Raw genomic sequence first — 18,695 nt, 5'->3', positions numbered from 1 at the left:
TTTTTTTTTTTTTGGGGGGGGGGGGGGGGGGGGGGGTGCGGGAAGCAGCCCTATAATGGAAGAGGTGTTTGGGGTAAACCACAAACTAAACGTGAGTCAATAACAAAATGCCATTGTCTCACAGGCGCCAGGAATTCTGTAGCGCATTAACGGGAGCAGCAGACGTGAGAGGGGTGATTAGTTGCCCCACTCCAGGGTGCTACTGAACACCACTTTCCCGTTGGGCTGCTTCTCCTTTCCAACGCCGTTGCCAAACCAAAGAGTGTGCAGAAGAGGGCAATGAAGATACGAAGTTCGGAAAACCTGACCAGCGGAGCAAGGTTTAGAGAGTGGCACTGGGCTCACAGAAGAGAGGCGAGACATTTGGGGGAGCAGGAGGAGGGAGGCAAGCACAACGCCTTGCAGCCTGGAGAGGCTGCTGCAGAGGAAGCGGTGGTCGGTGCCTCACCGCGGCTGCTGTGCTGTCACGAGCACCGACTGTGCTGAAGAAGGTTTGTGGGGTTTTTTTTGTTTGTTTGTTTGGGGATTTTTTTTTTTTTTTCCATAATTTTCCAACTAGGTAATTAAGAAAACTAAATCGACCCTGCAGTGCTGCAGAACCTCTGCAGACCCTGTGGAGCTCACTCAGCAGTGCTCCGGGGCTCTGCTGTCCCATCCACATGAGGGGTGACAGCTTTCCTACCCACGCTGCAAACTCTTCAAGGACCCGGAGAGGTGTCCGCTCAGGGCCTACCACGGCATCGGCAGCAGCAGCGTTATGTCTACCGTAACCCTTATCCGAGATTATGATCTTGCACAATCAATACCTGCCTCAGTAAATAATCATTTAGTAAAATTCTGCCTGTTTCAAGGCATTTTAGTATCTTCATGAACATCATAAACACACTGGCTTCTCTATAAAAGAAAACTGACAGCAGTTAGCCTAACAGCAAAAACCAGTTCAGTAACAGATCCCTTTGGTGTGATGAAAAAAATTCAGCTGGCTCCATTCATACTGATATATAATTTTAATGGAGGACTGAAACTTTTATTTCTAGTCAATCCATAACATTTTATGCAATACAAAATAAAATGTATTCTCATTTATTTGAATACACTTGAAAATACTTGAACTTATCGTTTGAATTTATTTGAAATTACTTTTGTTTAGCTGTTTTCAACTCATTAAAATCATGCTTCAGACTGAAAAATTGATTTTTATTTAAAATGTGTTTAACCAGTCCAGCATTTAAAAGTAGCTGGGACTTTATAACTCATAAGAGATTAAACTATTAGTCTAATTCAACCCAAAATTATAAACTGGCTTGGTTTCTTGAAAACTTTGTTTTTCCAGAAAAATTACTACTTTATTTCATCCAGTGTCAGAGACAAGCTTATAATGAAAAGCTTATATACTTCATTGCACAGAAGAGATTCATTATCTTCACTCTAAATTAAATATTCAAGGATTCCTTCACTCTCATATCTCATCAAGCTATATTCAAAATTCCCTTAAAACCTCAGATTTCAGAAAAATATTTTCCTACAGCTATTTTAGCAAGGCACAAAGAGGCAACTAATATTGAGGAGTGTCAGATTTCAGCAGGCATATGGCCAACAAAAAACACATTAAAAGCACAAGTAATCAGCACACAGCACAGCTGCATGAGACTGTATTTGTTTTGTTGGGCACCGTAAATTATCCTGCCATTCCTGAATGCAGCCTGCCAGTTCTCCAGGGCAGGTATCTTCATATTTGTTTAGCATAGTTGACTGAATTGCAAACTATGGCTATGACACTGTATAAGTAATAAATTATTGTCATCTGAGGCAAGAGTCTTTGCTCCTGTTTATCACAGCAGACGGCGCATACCAGGGAAATTCTGCACATACCATTGAAGAGCAGGCACTAAACTGAGGTGGCTGAAGCAAGGTCTTAGGCTTATCATAGTCAGTAGAGTCTTCAGAGAAGGCGAATAATTCAGGTATTTAATGCAGATACATGATGTAATATTAAGCGAGTACTCTTCAGCAACTTCAAAACAGAAGAATAACAAACTTACAATATCACCCAGACAGACCAGCCACCAATAGGTCACATTTCCCATCTGCTGCTACAGCTAAATCCTGCCCATCCCTGCTTGACTAAGATTTGTCTTTGATTGCAGTGCCCTGGCTGTAGAGCTCTCAGATCCCTTGTCCCTGGGTACACAAGGCTTTGGGTCACACGATGAACTTGGGCCACCTTGCGGGTGACAGAGCAGATCCCAACACCCTCCTTTGCCCTGGTGCATGGGGCTCCAGCTGCCCCAGGACTGCGCCTCTAGCCCCAGCCCTGCAACAAGGCTGGCAGCACCTGGTACACAGGGCTGTCGAAAGGCAGCTTCGTGCCTGGCCAAAACCAACCTAGCTGTGGGCTGCTGCCAAAAGGAGCTGACTAGCCCTTCCTAATGACAAAGCAGCCCACTGCCTTGGGCTCCCAACCTCTCCTGCTACCAGGCAGTTGTGGGACAAGTTGTATCAGCTTAATGATTTGGATGAAAGTAGTCTTTGTCGCTGTTGTCTTTTTACTCCGTTATAGATGAGTTCGTTGATTCAAATGCAAATTGCTTCACCTGATATTTGCACGATGATTTGTGCTGACACCGGCAAAGAGTGGGAACTAGGAACCCGTGTGGGAGAGAGGAAGCAGCCCCCTTTCTCAGAGTGGGAAGACTCTTGTCTCAGCTTGATCCAAGCATGAAACTGCTCCCAACCAGGGAAGCAACTCAGGCACCCTACAGCACAGCGTATACTGCAGCCCTCACAGCAGGGAAACGAGAGCCTCCCCAGCTCATCAAGCTTACATAGAATATATTTGCCTTTAATTTCCAGCCACAGCCTGTGAATGTATTTCACATCTGAATCTATCCTAAGCAGCCTGCATACTGACACGTGCTCCACAAAGCTGCATCACTCTTAATTGCGGTGACTCCGAAGATTTACCTTCAGACTCAGGAACTGCAGCTCTTTTGGGAGATAATAGGCTTCTTATACTCCAGCAAATTATCAGGGTAGTCAAGTTGTCAATTGACAGTCAAGAGAATAAAATCCCTAGAAGCAAAGGGAATGCCAGGTGGGAAACTCTCGGCTTTTTCACTTTTATTTACCACCAGCCTCAGAAGAGTTATTGTAGCTCGCTGGTAGCATATCTCAAGGGTCAGAACTATAAGTCTGCTTCTGTGTACATGTGCATTTATGAATTTGTGTGTATAAAGTCTGGTATGCAAACACCACATTTTCCTTTGGTAAAACATGCCGCAGTATATAGAATACCTGCAGGGAAAAATCACACATTTACATGCTCTGAAAATAACCAAATATGCTTGATGACTGATTTCCAGTTATTAAATGTAACAGTCTTATTCCTTCAGGACAAAATGCTTACTGATAATAAGAAATGAAGCAAGTTACTCCTTCGGAAAGGAACAAGTTAATATGTCCACACATTTATTTCTCACAATAGTTTTCCACCTCACAGAACTCAGAATATTTTTTTTTTTTAGCCTAGTTAGACATTTCAGCTGTGTGTTTAAAAAAAAAAAATCAAATATATTTTCCTGTCTACAAAACACCCAAGAACATGCCAGAAAGTAATTAGCAATGACAAGCATATAATGACACAAGCTGCAAGTATTCAGTTTTTAGTCTGGAAAATAAAACACTTAACAGATATGGAATGCTTTTGCTCCAGCTCTTTTATGCATAGCTAGCATGACTAATTTGAAAAATAAGATAACGTGCCAATCTACTTTTCAGGCAGAGTTCAGTCAACAGAGAAATTCAAACAGAGGAAAGAATATCAGACTGACCACACCAGGTGCCTACATTAACTTTGCAGAGGAAGAACCAGCATATCAGAGGGCCTGTGGGTAAGTCTCCACAAAGAGACTGGTTTGCACTTGGGGCCTGCCAGATTTCCATTTAGCTCAGAATGGCTAAAAGAGAGAGCTTTTAGCCATTCTGAGATTGATCAAGAAGTGCTCGTTTCCTGCAGATAGGTCATCATGTGGCAGAGACCAGAGTTAGAAATTAAGATTATCTAAGAGGATACCTACTGGCATCATTTGGTTAAGTTTTTCTGGATTTATGAAAATAACTTTTTAATACATTTGACACTGTAATCTGAATTTTCTGAAAGTATGCTGAATTTTGAGCAAATGCCTAGATTTCTAGTACGGCATGGAAAACTTCAGAATAAGCAGATTTGCTAGTGAGCAATAGGACATGCCTATTGACAACTCGACTAGAAACTCTCCCTTAAATCTTACCAGAAGCAGAGCTCCTCAGGCTCAGCTTGCTGATGAACAATTCAGGAAAGTTTTATGATGGAAAAAAAGTTGTTCTTTTTATCATGCGACTTGGCAGCAATAGGTTATCTGATACATATCTGTCCCAAACAATGCTGGCAGTGTATTTCAATTACTTAGCAAAGTAGGTGTGCAGGATATTATTGTCCTGTGCCTCGCAAGACAGGCTTGCTGCCAACTAGGTCATACGATAACCAACAAACCAGACTCCAGAAAGGATGCTAGATTCTTCCCAGCAGCATCTACCACTGAAGCAATTGGGTATATTTAGTCAGTATAGTGCTGGATTTTCACTTCTTTATTAACAAACTGCTCAAGGGGGTCTGATCAGCAGATAGCTTTAATTGCTGACTTCATACTTGGCCATGAATCTTTAATTCATGTAAGCCTTTCAGCTCATGCTACTGCCAAAGAGAATGGCTTGAAGAAAAGGAATAGTCTGGTTTTAGATTCCCTGGAATATTGGGTTGGATACATTATCCTTGAAATACAAGCAGCACCTGGCTTCTTATTAATACCAAGACTGCATAAAAACTAAGAGCACAATACATTCAAAACAACACCCAAACACTCACCAAGTATTCCCCTGTTCTAAAGAGGAAAAAAAAAAAAACCACACCAAAACCCAAAACCAACAAAAAACCACACACAAAACCGAAAAAATCCCAAAACAAACAAAACAAAAATAACAGAACAGCTGTAATGGTTCTGCTATGGTTTGGAAACCAGTGCTATGAGTGCAGGCTCTGAAGGCTCATGTCTGGCTGAGGTCTTTCTGAGCTCACTGCAGAGCCTCCCTCGCAGTCACGGCCAGGGATATGGCCCTGTTCCTAGCCACAAGCTGCATATCGCTTCCAGGAGCTACTGCTTGGGAAATGCAGACCAAATCTTTCACTCCAATCCTACAATCTATGCTACAATCCCTTTTTCACAGCTACATTAAACTCTCAAATAAAAGATGCTGTACACATTCCCAGAGCTAACAGGATAGGTGAGAAACACTTTCCTCAAATACCATTTCTACCTGCTTGCTTGTCATTCAAACTCTAGGGTAGTCCACAGAGTATTAATAAACCCCTACAACAACTGAACTGGTAATTGAGTTTGAGTAATTTCAGAAAACTAATCCCCCCAGTGGTGGCTGCTATTCTTTCTCAATCAGCATCAGCATCTGGCAACAACTGATTCCACTGAGTAATCTTGGCAAAACTTGGAGAGATTGTTTAGAATTTCCTTCACAACTTCTCAATCTCCAACTGTATTAATAGCTGAAGATGAAACACTACTGTTGTGGGTCTTCTTGATCCCACAATAGTTATTTCTAATGGTCCATGTGGCACTTCTTTACCATTTCAACATTTTCTTAAATTTATTACTATTAAAATGACTCTGCTCTACACAGTGACTTGCTGGTAATAAGGAGAAGAAGAGCAGCCAGCATTTAATGTCCATGGTTACATCTTTGAGCCAAATGATGCCCAGAAATACTAACACTACATAAAACACATCCAAAGTTTGTATTGCTACCTGCACAAAGTTCCCTACCTATAGCCCAGTAAGGTCCCATGTCACTCCTCAGAAACAAGTTACCAGGACTATTCTGAAAGCATCATCCTTCACCCACCAGACACACACAGGTCTGTGAAGAAAAAGTTGAGGGAATATGAGCGGTTCTGTTTGGTTTTACTCTTTTACATGACAAAACAACATAATAAATGGCATTAGCCCTTTCCTGTACTAACTGAAGTGCTCTGCTAAGACAAAGACAAAGAAATTAATGGTAAGAGCAATATCAGTCAAAAGTCAAGGCCCAAAGACAGAAGGGCCTATAAGCAACTATTTATAATGTAGAACATCCAAAAAGGTCTGTGCTAGTCACTTAGAAGTACGTACCCTCCATCCTTGATCTACTGTGTTAGAATTACTGTCTACTCTTCATGTCTCAGTCCCTTAATGCATCCCAGAAAGCTTATGCAAAGTAAAGAATCAATGCTAGAATGTTCACTGTGCTTTTGGTGCTTTTTTTGTTGTTGCTTTTCAAGTGTCTGAATTCCTCCATTATTGTTTGTGTGATTATAGCACCTACAAATGATTGCCAGCCACCTGTGCTATGAACTGCGCAAACAGAACAAAACCCAGATTAACATTCATCTTTCCCCACAAGATGCCTGATTTCTGTCCAGTAACTGCCATAACGAATACGGTTGCTTGTTCAGGCTTCCCGCTATTCTCTATTAGCTAGTTTCCACCTCCACCGGTGCCACACGTCCACCAGCTTTTGCAGCTCTACTCTCTTAGGGAGATTAACACGTGGGCTTTATCATCTGCTGCTTCTCCCGCACTGGTATCAGAGGAAACAAATTGCTGAATTCATATACATTAGCACAAACTCAGAGAGACTTCAATTTCTGCTCAGCAACCCAGAGAGAGGGGCCAGGGAGGAATGGGGGATGGCACACAGGCAGCTGTGCTTACAGACTGCTGAATGGGCAATTGAAGCCCCGGCTGCCATCTCCTCCGGCCGAGCACAGCTCAGCACTTTTCCCGAGCTGGCTTCAATCTGCCTGGAAGAGCTCCACAAGCCACAGCTTGTGAACAACTGCGCTGCTTCTGTCTGGGAATTTTAATAACATTTTTTAAGAGCACCTATTTGTATTATTTAGGTAGGGAGTAATCAAAGCATACAGCATTTGGAAAACACCAATCTACTAGGATATGAAGCAACATCACAAACACAGCTTTTTGCTGCTGCCCACCAGAGCCACCCTGCCAAAGCACAATGATGTAGCAAGAGATAAAGATTACTCATTTGTCCTGTAAAAGAAGCTTCTGTGAGTCCTTCTACACTTTCTCTAAGCCACACAATTCAGAAAATCCTAGCCAAAACTGAAAGCCAAGTTTCAGTCAGAAGAGCTGGAATAAAGCGATGGAAGTAACTTTGATAGGTCTATTAAATGTAACGGTAACATGAGGTTCAACATGGATTGTATACAATGAAGAAACACACAGTTCAATATTCTGGATGCACTTTTTCTTCTTTATGGATTGTTCTGTTACAGATGTGCTGAAATTTGACTATATGTCCAGTAATCTTTGGATCACCATTCTGATATTTGGTTTTGTCAAGTATTAAATACGACTACTTAAAAACAGTCAGAAGAAAACCTCCTACAGAAGTTTCTGCAAGTAATCTGCCTTCTTCTCCCTTATGGCCGGTACTGACACTGACACAGCAGAGTTTAAAAGTCTTCCTCCCTCCCCTCTCCATCCGTCACTCCGCAGCCTCTCTGGCAGGGCAGCTCATGGTAACTTTTCCAGAGAATAAGAGTCAATAACTCTAATGAATGTCACCCTAGCAGGCTACAGAGGCTTTCAACCTAGAGAGCTTATAAAAAATGACAACATAAAGGATGTTTATATATACTGCAGTATAAACATAAGAAGTTTCTGAAATGGTTTGTACCCCACTGGAAAGGGTTCAAAATTAAATTTAAAAAAATAAATTACTTGACTAAGCCTATTCAACTACCACTCTCAGCTGAGCGAAGGTTTTGGCATGTGGCTCCAAGGGCAGAGGAGCCTGGCAAAGGACCCCCAATGGAGCAAATGAAAAGCCCCAAGAACAGACAGCTGTGTGACCTGCAGATCCAGAAGCCACGGCTGAGGTCGCTGCTCTGTAGTACTGCTCAATCTGAACAGGAATGAATGTACTTCTCGTGCCAGTTTTCACGATATCTGGTCAGTGCAGGTGCCCGAGATGTAGAGGGTGGGAGGGATGATTCTTCTTTTGCAGATAAAGGCACACTTCTGCTTCACACAAACAGGATTACCAAGCCACAGCCTCTTGTCAGATAAGGCTCCTTGGCAGGAACTTTTTAAAATCAGTTTAAAAAATCCAGACAAATAAATAACTAGTGAGAGATACCTCTTCTGTTTCAGCCCTAATAACAAATGGTGCCAGTCATTTTTATTGACATCTTACATTTTTTTCCACACTTCAGCGTCACTAATTAAAGTAAAACCTGCAATATAAACAAACAGTATGTGTACCAACTGCTCACATCTAAAATGAGCTGGTGAAAGACAACAGTCGTTTGATGCAAAAATACCATCTTTCCATTCCCTGTGTTTTGTTACAAGCTGCTGCATTGACAGGCTCCTACAAAACACTGCAACCAGTACACCATTTGGAAAGCATAGCAACACAAGCCTCTGGCAAAACGAGTCCTACACTACCAAAAACATTTCTACTCTTACCACGCACACAGATCTACCCATAAAGTGGCATAATCATTCTAATAAATTTTGAAAAAAATCAGTATGAAAATATACTTCTGGGTGCAATTCAAGCTACATTTGAATTTTTAAATAATCTTGAGGGTTTGGTTTTTTACTGTGTTTTAGTCCAGCCATCTCAAACACTCTTAAACAAATTGTTACACTTAAATGTGCCCTTTTGATTACTGCTCACACACTATCCAGTTTTCACCTTAAGATAGCGCAACCAAATATTTCAGGGTCTATAGCTTCAGTCTTTCCAGTATCAGCCAACAATTCCCCAGGTGTTCATGTCCTGGTCTTTCTACTTACGCATATTCCATTTTGTTTCAGAAGTTATCCACAATCTATATGCAGTCCCTAGCTTTTTATCCTTCACACTATATAACCTCCTCTCCTTTTCTGCATGATTTAGCAAACTGAAACACCTGTAGAACACGTTCACCCACTGTGGAAAACTTCTTCCCTCTTCTACTCTGAGATCTCTTGTGGTCATCCAGGCTCTTGGGTTCCTTAGGCTTGAAATAACATTCAAACGACAGGCCAAAATTCTTCAAAAAATGAATTATATCTGAAATTCATACCCTAGCATACAAAACTGGACTATGACTACAGAAGCTTCTGTATGAAGGCTTCTGTTATATTGTTCAATGTCAACATGAACAATTAATGCACAGCATGAAAGTCAGGAGGAGAGACTCTCTTCCTAAATCCTACATTCTTTCTTTTTGATGGATGGACTTTTTATTCCCACTGGATCCATAAAGCTCCCTTGGGCTCTTACAGAGAGAGCCCTCCGCCTGCAGTAGTAGAACAGGTGAGGAAAAGGGACCTGCAATGATTTTCACAATACTTTTGGTTACTTTAATAAAACATTAACTTTTTTATAATTGGAAAAAAGCAATAGAACAGGCTACAACAAATGCATGGGCACAACAGTAAACAGCATTACTTTTTCCATCATGGCATTAAGTGCATTCATCTATGTCACAAGTTGGATCAAAGATACAAGTGCACAATGTATTGCTTATTTCCCTTCTACATCGGATAAAGGTTCTACACAGTTATACACAATAAGCCTGAAAAATCAATGATGTATAAAGCTGCTTCATGCAAGCATTCTTGCTCTCCTTCTTGCTCCGATGCAAGTTAGGCAGGCCCCTCACACTACTTAAACAGGTGAATGCCATCCTTCCTTAATGTCACCGCAGGCATCCCTGTGGTCAGCCAAAGCCTTAAGAATGATCAAGCAGTATCCACTATAGCTAACACACCTGTGTGTGCCTTGTGGTGGATAAATTACACATCACCAAAAAAAGCACGTCTGGACCCAGTACAATCAAAGAAATTCAATCTCAAAGCTACCTATTATTTCAAGGAAATGAGGTATTCAAGCAAAATACTTAACTAAGATCCAGCAGTAACGAGGCACAGGCTGCTTTACAACAGTGACTGCTTTTTCTGAAATGGTTTCTGAACTGATATGGCCTCCTTGTTAAATGCACCTTAGTGCTGGAAGATACCAGAGCTCATCACACTGTTCTGCAAAAATAGCCTTCCTCACAGGGAGGTGGAGGGGCCATTTCCCATCCCAGGCTGCAGTCCCTCCATGCCATACAAGCTGTCCTGCACCAGCAGAACTGGCTGGTGTACAGGAGGCCAGCAGTGACTGTATCATGTAACAAGCACCTCTCCTGTGCAGTGTTTGTTACCACCACCCAGCACGAACGGACCCTGAGACTCACTGCTGCTCTCCAAAGGTCAGAAATCACCGCTAAAAAGCATAAACCACCGTCTCACACGCTCTCTCTGATCCTATCGCAGTAACACTGCAACCATGAGCAAGAACAGTTTATCTACACATACTGGACCAGCAGGTTAGCACTGGCTGGAACAAGCACAAGTCAAGTCTGAAAAGTTTTAGCTGCATGTGCTTCAATTACATGTGTGGATCAGCCAAGAACTGCAAACAGATTCAAGAAAAAAGAGCAGGTTTTCCCATTGCATGCTGCAAATCATTCCTTTTGGTGGCTCAACTCACTGCGGCAAGCATGGCCCTAGTATATGCCCTACAAAAGCCAGGACTCAACCTGGAAGACCAAAGCCCCAGCATAAGCACAGCTCACTGGGCTTGATCTGTGCATGCTGTGAAGTACAGATGGGCTCGTGGAGTCCCAGAACCCTGACTGTGCTATGTTCTGCCCTGTTTACTTAACATCTGACTTAGTCCTTAGAGCTGCTCTGTGCTTGAGTTCAAACTGTCACAGTCATTACAAAAGCAAAAGTTTTCTTGGGGGTTTCTTTGTAAGTAAGAGTTCCATAGAGTTCCCTGGACATACCTTTTGTTCTTATGCATTCTTCTTCCTGTAACTAGGCTCAGCCATAAAAAGTAATCAAATCTAAAGATACAGCAGCTCATTACTTCTAATTGCTTTTCTTCTCTCAATCCTCATCCCAGACCTTCCTTACTCTAGGCAGAACAGATAAAGTTTGGTCCCAAATGTAATCACACCTCTTCAACTCATGCGAAACAAGGGACAAGAACCATAATCTAGAAGGAATCCTGCTTTCTTATACCTCTTCACTTACTTTTTATAGCATCACAAAGCCACAAGTAATCTCATGAACAGTCAAAACACAAGAGTTCAAGTTTTGGGGGATGAAAACAGTATACAAGGCATTGCTCAAAACAATTATAAGTTAATAAAGTAGGTTCATAACACGGTTCTTGAGCAAACACAATTTAATAAGCATTCGGTACCAAATTCAAACAATATTTGCAGTCATGCGATAAAGGAGAGCCCACTGCATCAATCCATTCTCAAGGTAACACTGACATAAATTCCTATAAATGCATGAAAAAGGCAGGCAAAAAAAGAAAAAACATGAAATATAACAGAAACCAGGCTGCTAGCTGAACATTTGAGTGCTTCTGGGAATAAGGCATGCAGTTTGTGAAGTGAAGCAAAAACTGACAAGCATACTCATTTAACCGAGACAGCTGAAATAAAATTTGTTGGTTCTTTCAGTCTGTTTCTCCTGGCCTACAGTCTCCGGTCTCTCTCTCACACAGTCAGACCATTGCTACCCAATCCCCAAACTCCAACAGGCACAAAAGGAGTTGTTCAGCTGTATCAATAAGGTTGTAGAGATGAACCATGCACAGATTAAAATCCAAAACTGTTGCATACTGGTCAGGCACACAGACATCTGTTCATAGAACTAACACAGGTACGGTTTCTACCTACAGGTTACCAGCAATGCACCCTAGCCATCTACTGGAATACAGAGCCAGCCCACTGGGATTTGAACGAACCCAGTATTTTATAGGTGCAGCAGATTTTCAAGGCTAGAAACAGCCATTGGATGTTTCTACCTGGACAAGAACAGGCAAAAATACTTATGTTCTCCCCAAGTTCTAGGCTGACCAGATCTGAACCAGCACCACTGCAAAAGCTGGAGTACTGAGCAACCATATCGGAACTGCCCAGGACTGCAATGCCACAACAGCCTGGGCTACAGGCAAATAGCCACTTAGCATGGTGCTGGAACAGCTCCTGATAATAGGTCAGGATTTGTTTTTTCTCCTACTGAAAGGCCAAGTTTTACCAATCTCATTTTCTCCTGAGGCAGTAAAACTTCAAACTCAATTTAAGCACTTGAATGATGCAACACAATGGTGAGGAGACCAAGTTGTAATTAATAATCTAACTCTTTCCAACTACCCCTCAGAGGAGTTGTGTGTTTGCTGCTGACAAATCTGTATTGCACAAAATTACTCTGTAGAGCATCTGAAATATTACTTTATGTTTGGATTGACTAATTATAAACTGAGTTTGAAGACTGTAATGGATTTATGACAGTATTTAAACAGCTTTTAAAGTTCTAAATGTTAATTATCTCCATCCCTATTATTGTCCAGTGTTTAAATGGTACAGAAATGCAACTGATTATTCATATTTAAGTCTTCATATATCATCTTTGTTCTAGGATTACGAGCAGTAAGCTTATTAAGTGATCAGAGACAGAAATCTTCCACCCTAATGAGTGTAAAGCCAGTGAAGCACCTTCTCTTTGCACATTCTGAGTTCAGTTTCCCACATTATGCACCCACCCTAGGTAGTCACCTGTGCTTGATGCACAGGCCTAGCAGGTCTAGCACTGCGATACCCTAATTCTGTGTGTCTCTCTAAGTGGCTACAGAAAAGGAGAGATGGGAAAGCATAACTCCTTCCACACCAGAAGAATGGCTGATGTGTTTAGTCTCTTCATGCAGAGAGGTTAAAATTTCTGCTAAATTTCCCAGAGCTCTGTATCCTCCCATCAGCGTTCCCCAGGCAGAGTTCACTGTCTCCACCACATCTCCAGCGTTCTCCATACAGCCCTGTGTTACCTCTCCTTCCCCTGTATGACCATGTTCCCACACAGTAGATCCCTTCCACAAAACATAACTGCTAGTTTGGCCATGTAGCAGGACAAAAAGACTACATTGCAGACTGTATCACTACACAAATAGGGGTATCAACTCAAAGTTATAAAATTGAGTATGATTTAGAAGATACAGATGTCGGCATCGCAGTCAGTGGATTTTTTGGAAAGTAAAAAGACTAACATAAATGTGATTAGCATAATAAGTATGAATAGCATGATAGATGGAGTTTTAAAGCTTATAAATGCTTGATTACTGCTATAATCCTTCAGCTGCTGACTACATGGATAACAAATCAAGTGGGACAACCTTACACCTGAAAGGTTATTCTGAACTGAGTGCCTGTGCAGGTGCATCCACACATTTAATACAAGTATCTCTCACATCAGTGACCATTACTGCTTGAAGCAGATGACTAGACAAGGGTGTTTTCCAGCAGTTACTCCTTCAGTAAAAATAATTTTAATTGTCCTTTACATCCCCACAACATTGTACCTCTGAAATGCTTGGCAAACAGCCAGGAACATTACCTTGTTTAGGTAAGACATTAAGTCCCATCCTATTGTAAACCACCCTGCTACTGTGAAGTGTTTCTGAAGTTTATATTAACTTATTAATAAAAAAAAGTTTCTGGTGATGTCTTTCTTTTCAATAGAATACCTGCTTTCTAAAGGTCAATAAAATATCATGCTTAAATGTATTTTCATTTCATAATCTGCAGCAAATGTGATATGGAAAACATCCATCTCTGTCAGGAAACAGCCTTTACAGTTTACTAGGAAAAATTGTTTCTCATACATTGAGAACCAGCTCTTTGGTAAGAGGATGCTTGTTACATCTCTCACGAATTAAAATGATGTGTAAACAAACACCCACCTCATACAAATAACTTAACTTGGGATTCATATACAATAAAGAAAGATTTATCTTGTGATAAACAATTTGAGCACAAATTGTTCCTTCAAGTCCTGACACAAATCTGCTCCTGCCAAACTAGTATCTCGTTGCGTCAGCCCTTCGCCTTCACCACAACTGTGATGGCAGCCCTGCCGCCTCTCTGCCTGCTTTCCTCACGCTGCCCTCTTCCCAGAATTACCATCCCAGCTCTGCTGGGCCAAAGATTCATCTTTCCATCAGACCAATATTTGGTGAAAAAATAAGGAAGATCCTTCTAGTTAAGCAAACCCATCGTTTAGGGACTGTCATATGGACTGAGCAGACTCATTACTGCATTGCTGGTATACTTGCCCTTCCTTTCCCCACCAACTTTATCCTCTCTTCTTGTTATTCCTATAATTTTTATTTATTTGCAATGCTTTGAAAATGTTTTGACACCTACCTTAAGACTGCAAGAGCTTCAACTGGGCTGAATGCAAGGGTTGTTGTGTCTGATAAAACATTTTTTTTTTAAATCAGATTAAAAAAAAAAACAAACCACCAAAGCATCTCTGCCTACATTGCTTTCTCAATGACAAATATTCACAGCTTCTATTTTGTCCATGGAAATCTGGTATTTCAAATAAGATACACAATGTTATATTTATTCAGCTCGATGCTCCCATTAGTAGTGCAAGATGAATACTAGCTTTGACAAAAAACAATTTCTGTAGCAAAAGGAAGCTTCATGTGATAGGAGCAAGGCCTACCTCTAGTTTATATACACATTAACAGAAATGTACATATAGTCAAGGGAAAGAGTCCTTGTGAGTGAAAGTTATACCCTAAAAAGACCAATATATATTATACTTCCTCAGCCTCCAGATCATGGTAAAGAAAGGTACCAATCCAGAAATAGGGGAATTGCCAAAGATTTATTTTAGCTTTCTTTACTGGAAACAGGCACAAGAGGTCACATACAATAGCACATGCTACTTCAGGTAGTAAAAATGCGCAGAATCGAGCTCCGACATCTCCCCAACACACCCAGCGTGGTACAGGCACCCCAGAGCTCTCTGGAAGCTATGCTGACACGCTGCACGGTGCTATGGAAAATAACACCTCTGTAGAGCCCCCGAGTTTATATATTTGCATGGTGCTGCACTGTGCTGTGCAGATGTATCAACACCAGGAGACAATGAAACAGCCCATAGTAATAAAAACAATGCTTGACCATACTCAGAGAATTTAACTCCAAAATATTTGGGGGGTATCTGTGACTTCTCTATACATTAGAGTAAGTTTCCACAGTTATTTTCATATATTTAATAAAAGTACCACTCCCATTTACTGGCAATTTTAGAGATTACTCCTCAGAAGCATTGCAAGCTGTTTTGTTTGTCACTCCTTTATAATTATTAAAACACCCTAACATCCTGAATTAACACAGGAAGTAGCAATTCTAGTAACAGGAGACTGAAATATGGTGGAGATGAAAGACATCGCATTCCTATTTAAACATTTCAAGCTGTCTGAATAACTTTCAGTAATACTTATATTTATCACTCAGAGCCACAAAACACCTCAATTGCAATCTACTCTAATCTCAATATTTAAAATAGCATCTTTTAAATAAATGTTGGTATTTAAATAAATCTTACCAAATACCCATATATTGATTCTATTCCAAACTACATTTTTCATCACTGATGTGAGCAACCAAGTCTATGCTATAGCTAAGAGTCTTTCAGATTTAAGTACCTATTTACCTTGTAAGTAATTTCAATTTTTCCTATCAGTAAACACTTGTTTAAAGGTTCACAGGATTTAAATGGAATCCATCTCAAGTGGTGGGCTACAGTTTTTTAATTGCCTCATTCTTATTTCTGATTTAACCACGAACAGAAAGAGGACCAGGTGTGGATCTTCTGTAGTTGCTACACGAGGAGGAAAGGGAAGCTGTGACTGAATACAGTAAGTTAACAATACACTAGATTCTAAACGAGATATACACTACTGAAAAGATAAGTAACTGTAATGCACATCCATTCACTGATCTCTAGAATTAGCCCTGTGAGAGTCTGCAACAAATATCACTGAAGATGTTGCTGTGAGAAAACAATAGTTATTCCTGCAATAACACATTCTATTTCATATACTTCTGCTCAGAATATTTGCAGCATTTGTTTTTAAAAATATTCTCTTCAGCTTTTCTTCCTGTGCAGTACTTACAGCAGACCACACACTAAGAAATTCAATCAGTTATCGATGGCATGAAAAATAAAAAAAAAATTTTTTTAAAAAAGAGAGGGGAAATTGTATAAACTGGAATAAACCACACAGAAGAAACACTCCGATTAGATCCATTACAGCAGTTCATGTACAGTTCATGTACCGTTCTTGCTCTGCTTTTTAAATTCAAATCCATACAGAAAAGAAGGTTTCTCTAAAGAACAGTGTTTAGTCAGATCTCCAAGGCCATGTTTTCCCTCTCCAGACAGCTCCCCCATCATCTCCTTTCATCACCCACAGCACACGGGGTCACAAACCTTTTCGCCCCCACGCCTGCCCCCTGCGGTATGCGTCCATACCGCAGGTCCGCGGCCACAGCCAGAGCTGACGCCCGCTGCCACGGCCCGTTTCCGGCGCCCCGCTGCCAACGCCAGCGGGACACGCCGGGCGCCCCCGCTCCCGGAGGGTCAACGATAGCGACGCCGCCGCTCTGTCCCGCGCCGCGGCAGCGATCGCCGCTCCCCGGGGACCGACGGGGACCGACCAGGACCGCGGGGCGGGCGGCCGGGGGCTGTTCAGAGACCCACCGCCACCCCCAAGCGAAAGCCAGGTGGGCGGGAGGCGAAGCCCGAGAGGAGACAGACCCTGGCCCGCCGGGGATGGGGGCAAGGAAGCCGCTCCGCACCCGTCCCACGCGGGACGCAGTCGCCGCCCGACCGCCGGGGAAGAGGTGCAAAGCCGCCACCCAGTACTCACCGAGTCGCTCGGAAACTTCCCCCGGGTTTCGGCGGGCGGCGGCGGGCGCGGCCCCCCCCGGCGGGCGCCGGCACCATGGGAGCGCCTCAGCGAGCGGCCGCCGCGGCGGCGGCACCGCCGGGCATCGCGCTCCCTCCGCCCGGGGCCGGCCCCAACTTCTGAGACAGTAACGACCGACAACGGCGAGCGAGGGCGGCCGGGCGCGGGGCTGAGCCCGCACCCCTCCCGCGGGGCGGGGCAGCACGGGCGGGGAGGTCAGGCCGGGGCGGGGGACGGCGCGGAGCGCAGCCCGCCGCCCCTCCCCGCACGCCCACCCCACCTCCGCTCCCCCCCGCCGGCAGCGGCAGCGGCAGCGGCGGCAGCAGCAGCACTTACTTCGCTCGCCGCCGCCCCGCAGCCCCCTCCGCGCCTGCCCTGCCCGCCGGGGCGCGGGGCGCTTAGCGGCCGCCGCCGCCGCCGCCTCTTCTTCTTCCTCCTCCTCCTCCTCCTCCTCCTCCTCCTCCTCCCATAGCCGCCGCGCCCCGCTCAGTAGCTTGCTGGCCGTCAGCCGTGGGGAGGAGGGGATCAGTGAGCCGGAGGATAGCGCGCCGAGCGAACAAGTCTGTCGGGAGGGGGTGGCGACCGCCTTGGGGCCGAGAGAGCCGAGCGGGCAGGGGCGGCTCCGCGCGTTCCCGGGAGCCACTGGCTGCCCGGCCGCGCCGGAGCCCCGGCCGGTGCCTGTCACTTTCACTTCGCCGCGGGGCTCCACCTAGGGGAAGGCAGCAGCTACTACAGCGCATTTCCCTGCCGGGGGAGGAGCAGGAGGGAGAAGTTTCCCCCCCGGAGGCTGCGGAGGGGGACGCCAGCTCCGTGATGCGGAAGCGGGGGTCTGCGCGGAGAAGTTACGCCGCTCCCCTGGCGGTTCCGTGTGAGCGGCCGCCGGAGGCATCCCCGCGGCGCCGCTCTTCCGCGGACTGCCCTCGGTGGAGCGGCTCGCTGGTGGGGGGCGAGGGCCCGGGCACCAGGCCCCGGCCTGTGTCGTTAAGGGTGGGGCTGGCTCCCGGGTTTGTTTTCAGGAAGGTGGTAAATTCGATTTTAGGGTGAAGCGGGTGTCAACGTGCTGCGCGTGCGGCTGCCAGGTAGAAACGAAGTGGTTTTGAACGGCTGAAAGTTCAATGATGTGCCTGGGTACCTTCCTCGACCAGAGCGTCTGGCAGAGCACACACAGGGCTAAGCAGTGCAAGCATAAACATGAGCTACAGGAGAAGGGAGAACGACTGCTTGGACTTTTCTTATAATAATACAGATTTTTCTTTTGAGAAACGCCTTAGTATAGAAAACAGTCAAAATGAGCATAGTGCCATCAGTTTATTTTATTTAGGTATCATTTATGTTGACAAAGTACCCACATGCACAAAGGAGACTTCAGCAGTGACATACTGATCTTTAAGGCCTTTACAGTGGCCTCCCCCATGCTGGCTCAGCATCTGGCTTCCTCGCACAACAGAGGTGGGACGAGAGCCACACAAGCCAGTGTTGCAAGAGTTTCACAATCATTTGGTAAGCTATTTTGGTAAGCCATGATGCAGAGCCCCCTCTGAAATTAACCCAGAATAGGAGAGAATTGTAGCTCACCCGAATTCCCTGTTGTGGTTTGATGAACACGAATGCTGGTGCCACCACATGGATGTTGTTGGGTTACAGTGGCCGGAGACAGTGCAGTTCCTGGTACCTTTCGCTGCTCAAGTTGGTGCTGCCCTTCCCTTGTTCTTGCACCAGGAGCTGTGTGACTAGGTGCTGCTTGGCTTCAGGGAGCT

The 18,695-nt window shown here is 43.9% G+C and overlaps 1 protein-coding gene across 2 annotated transcripts in view; it reads right to left on the bottom strand.

The window, feature by feature from the left end:
• The window catches only part of GHR (growth hormone receptor), a 137,094-nt gene extending 119,800 nt beyond the window's left edge, over nt 1–17,294 (bottom strand). Inside the window, exon 1 of one of the 2 annotated variants that reach the window (XM_072859876.1) lies at nt 17,275–17,294. Coding sequence is in view for 1 of the 2 variants with exons in the window: in XM_072859875.1 (XP_072715976.1) it covers nt 16,900–16,976 (77 nt within the window). In the remaining variant the exon portion in view is untranslated. Of the gene's footprint in view, nt 1–16,899; nt 17,156–17,274 lie in introns of those variants that run through there. The other variant, XM_072859875.1, reaches the window with a different exon arrangement.
• Nucleotides 17,295–18,695: the final 1,401 nt, after the last annotated feature.

This window comes from Ciconia boyciana, chromosome 4 (assembly GCF_034638445.1).
Source record: "Ciconia boyciana chromosome 4, ASM3463844v1, whole genome shotgun sequence".
Lineage (NCBI taxonomy): Eukaryota > Metazoa > Chordata > Aves > Ciconiiformes > Ciconiidae > Ciconia > Ciconia boyciana.
This window is presented reverse-complemented; position numbering and strand designations above follow the sequence as displayed.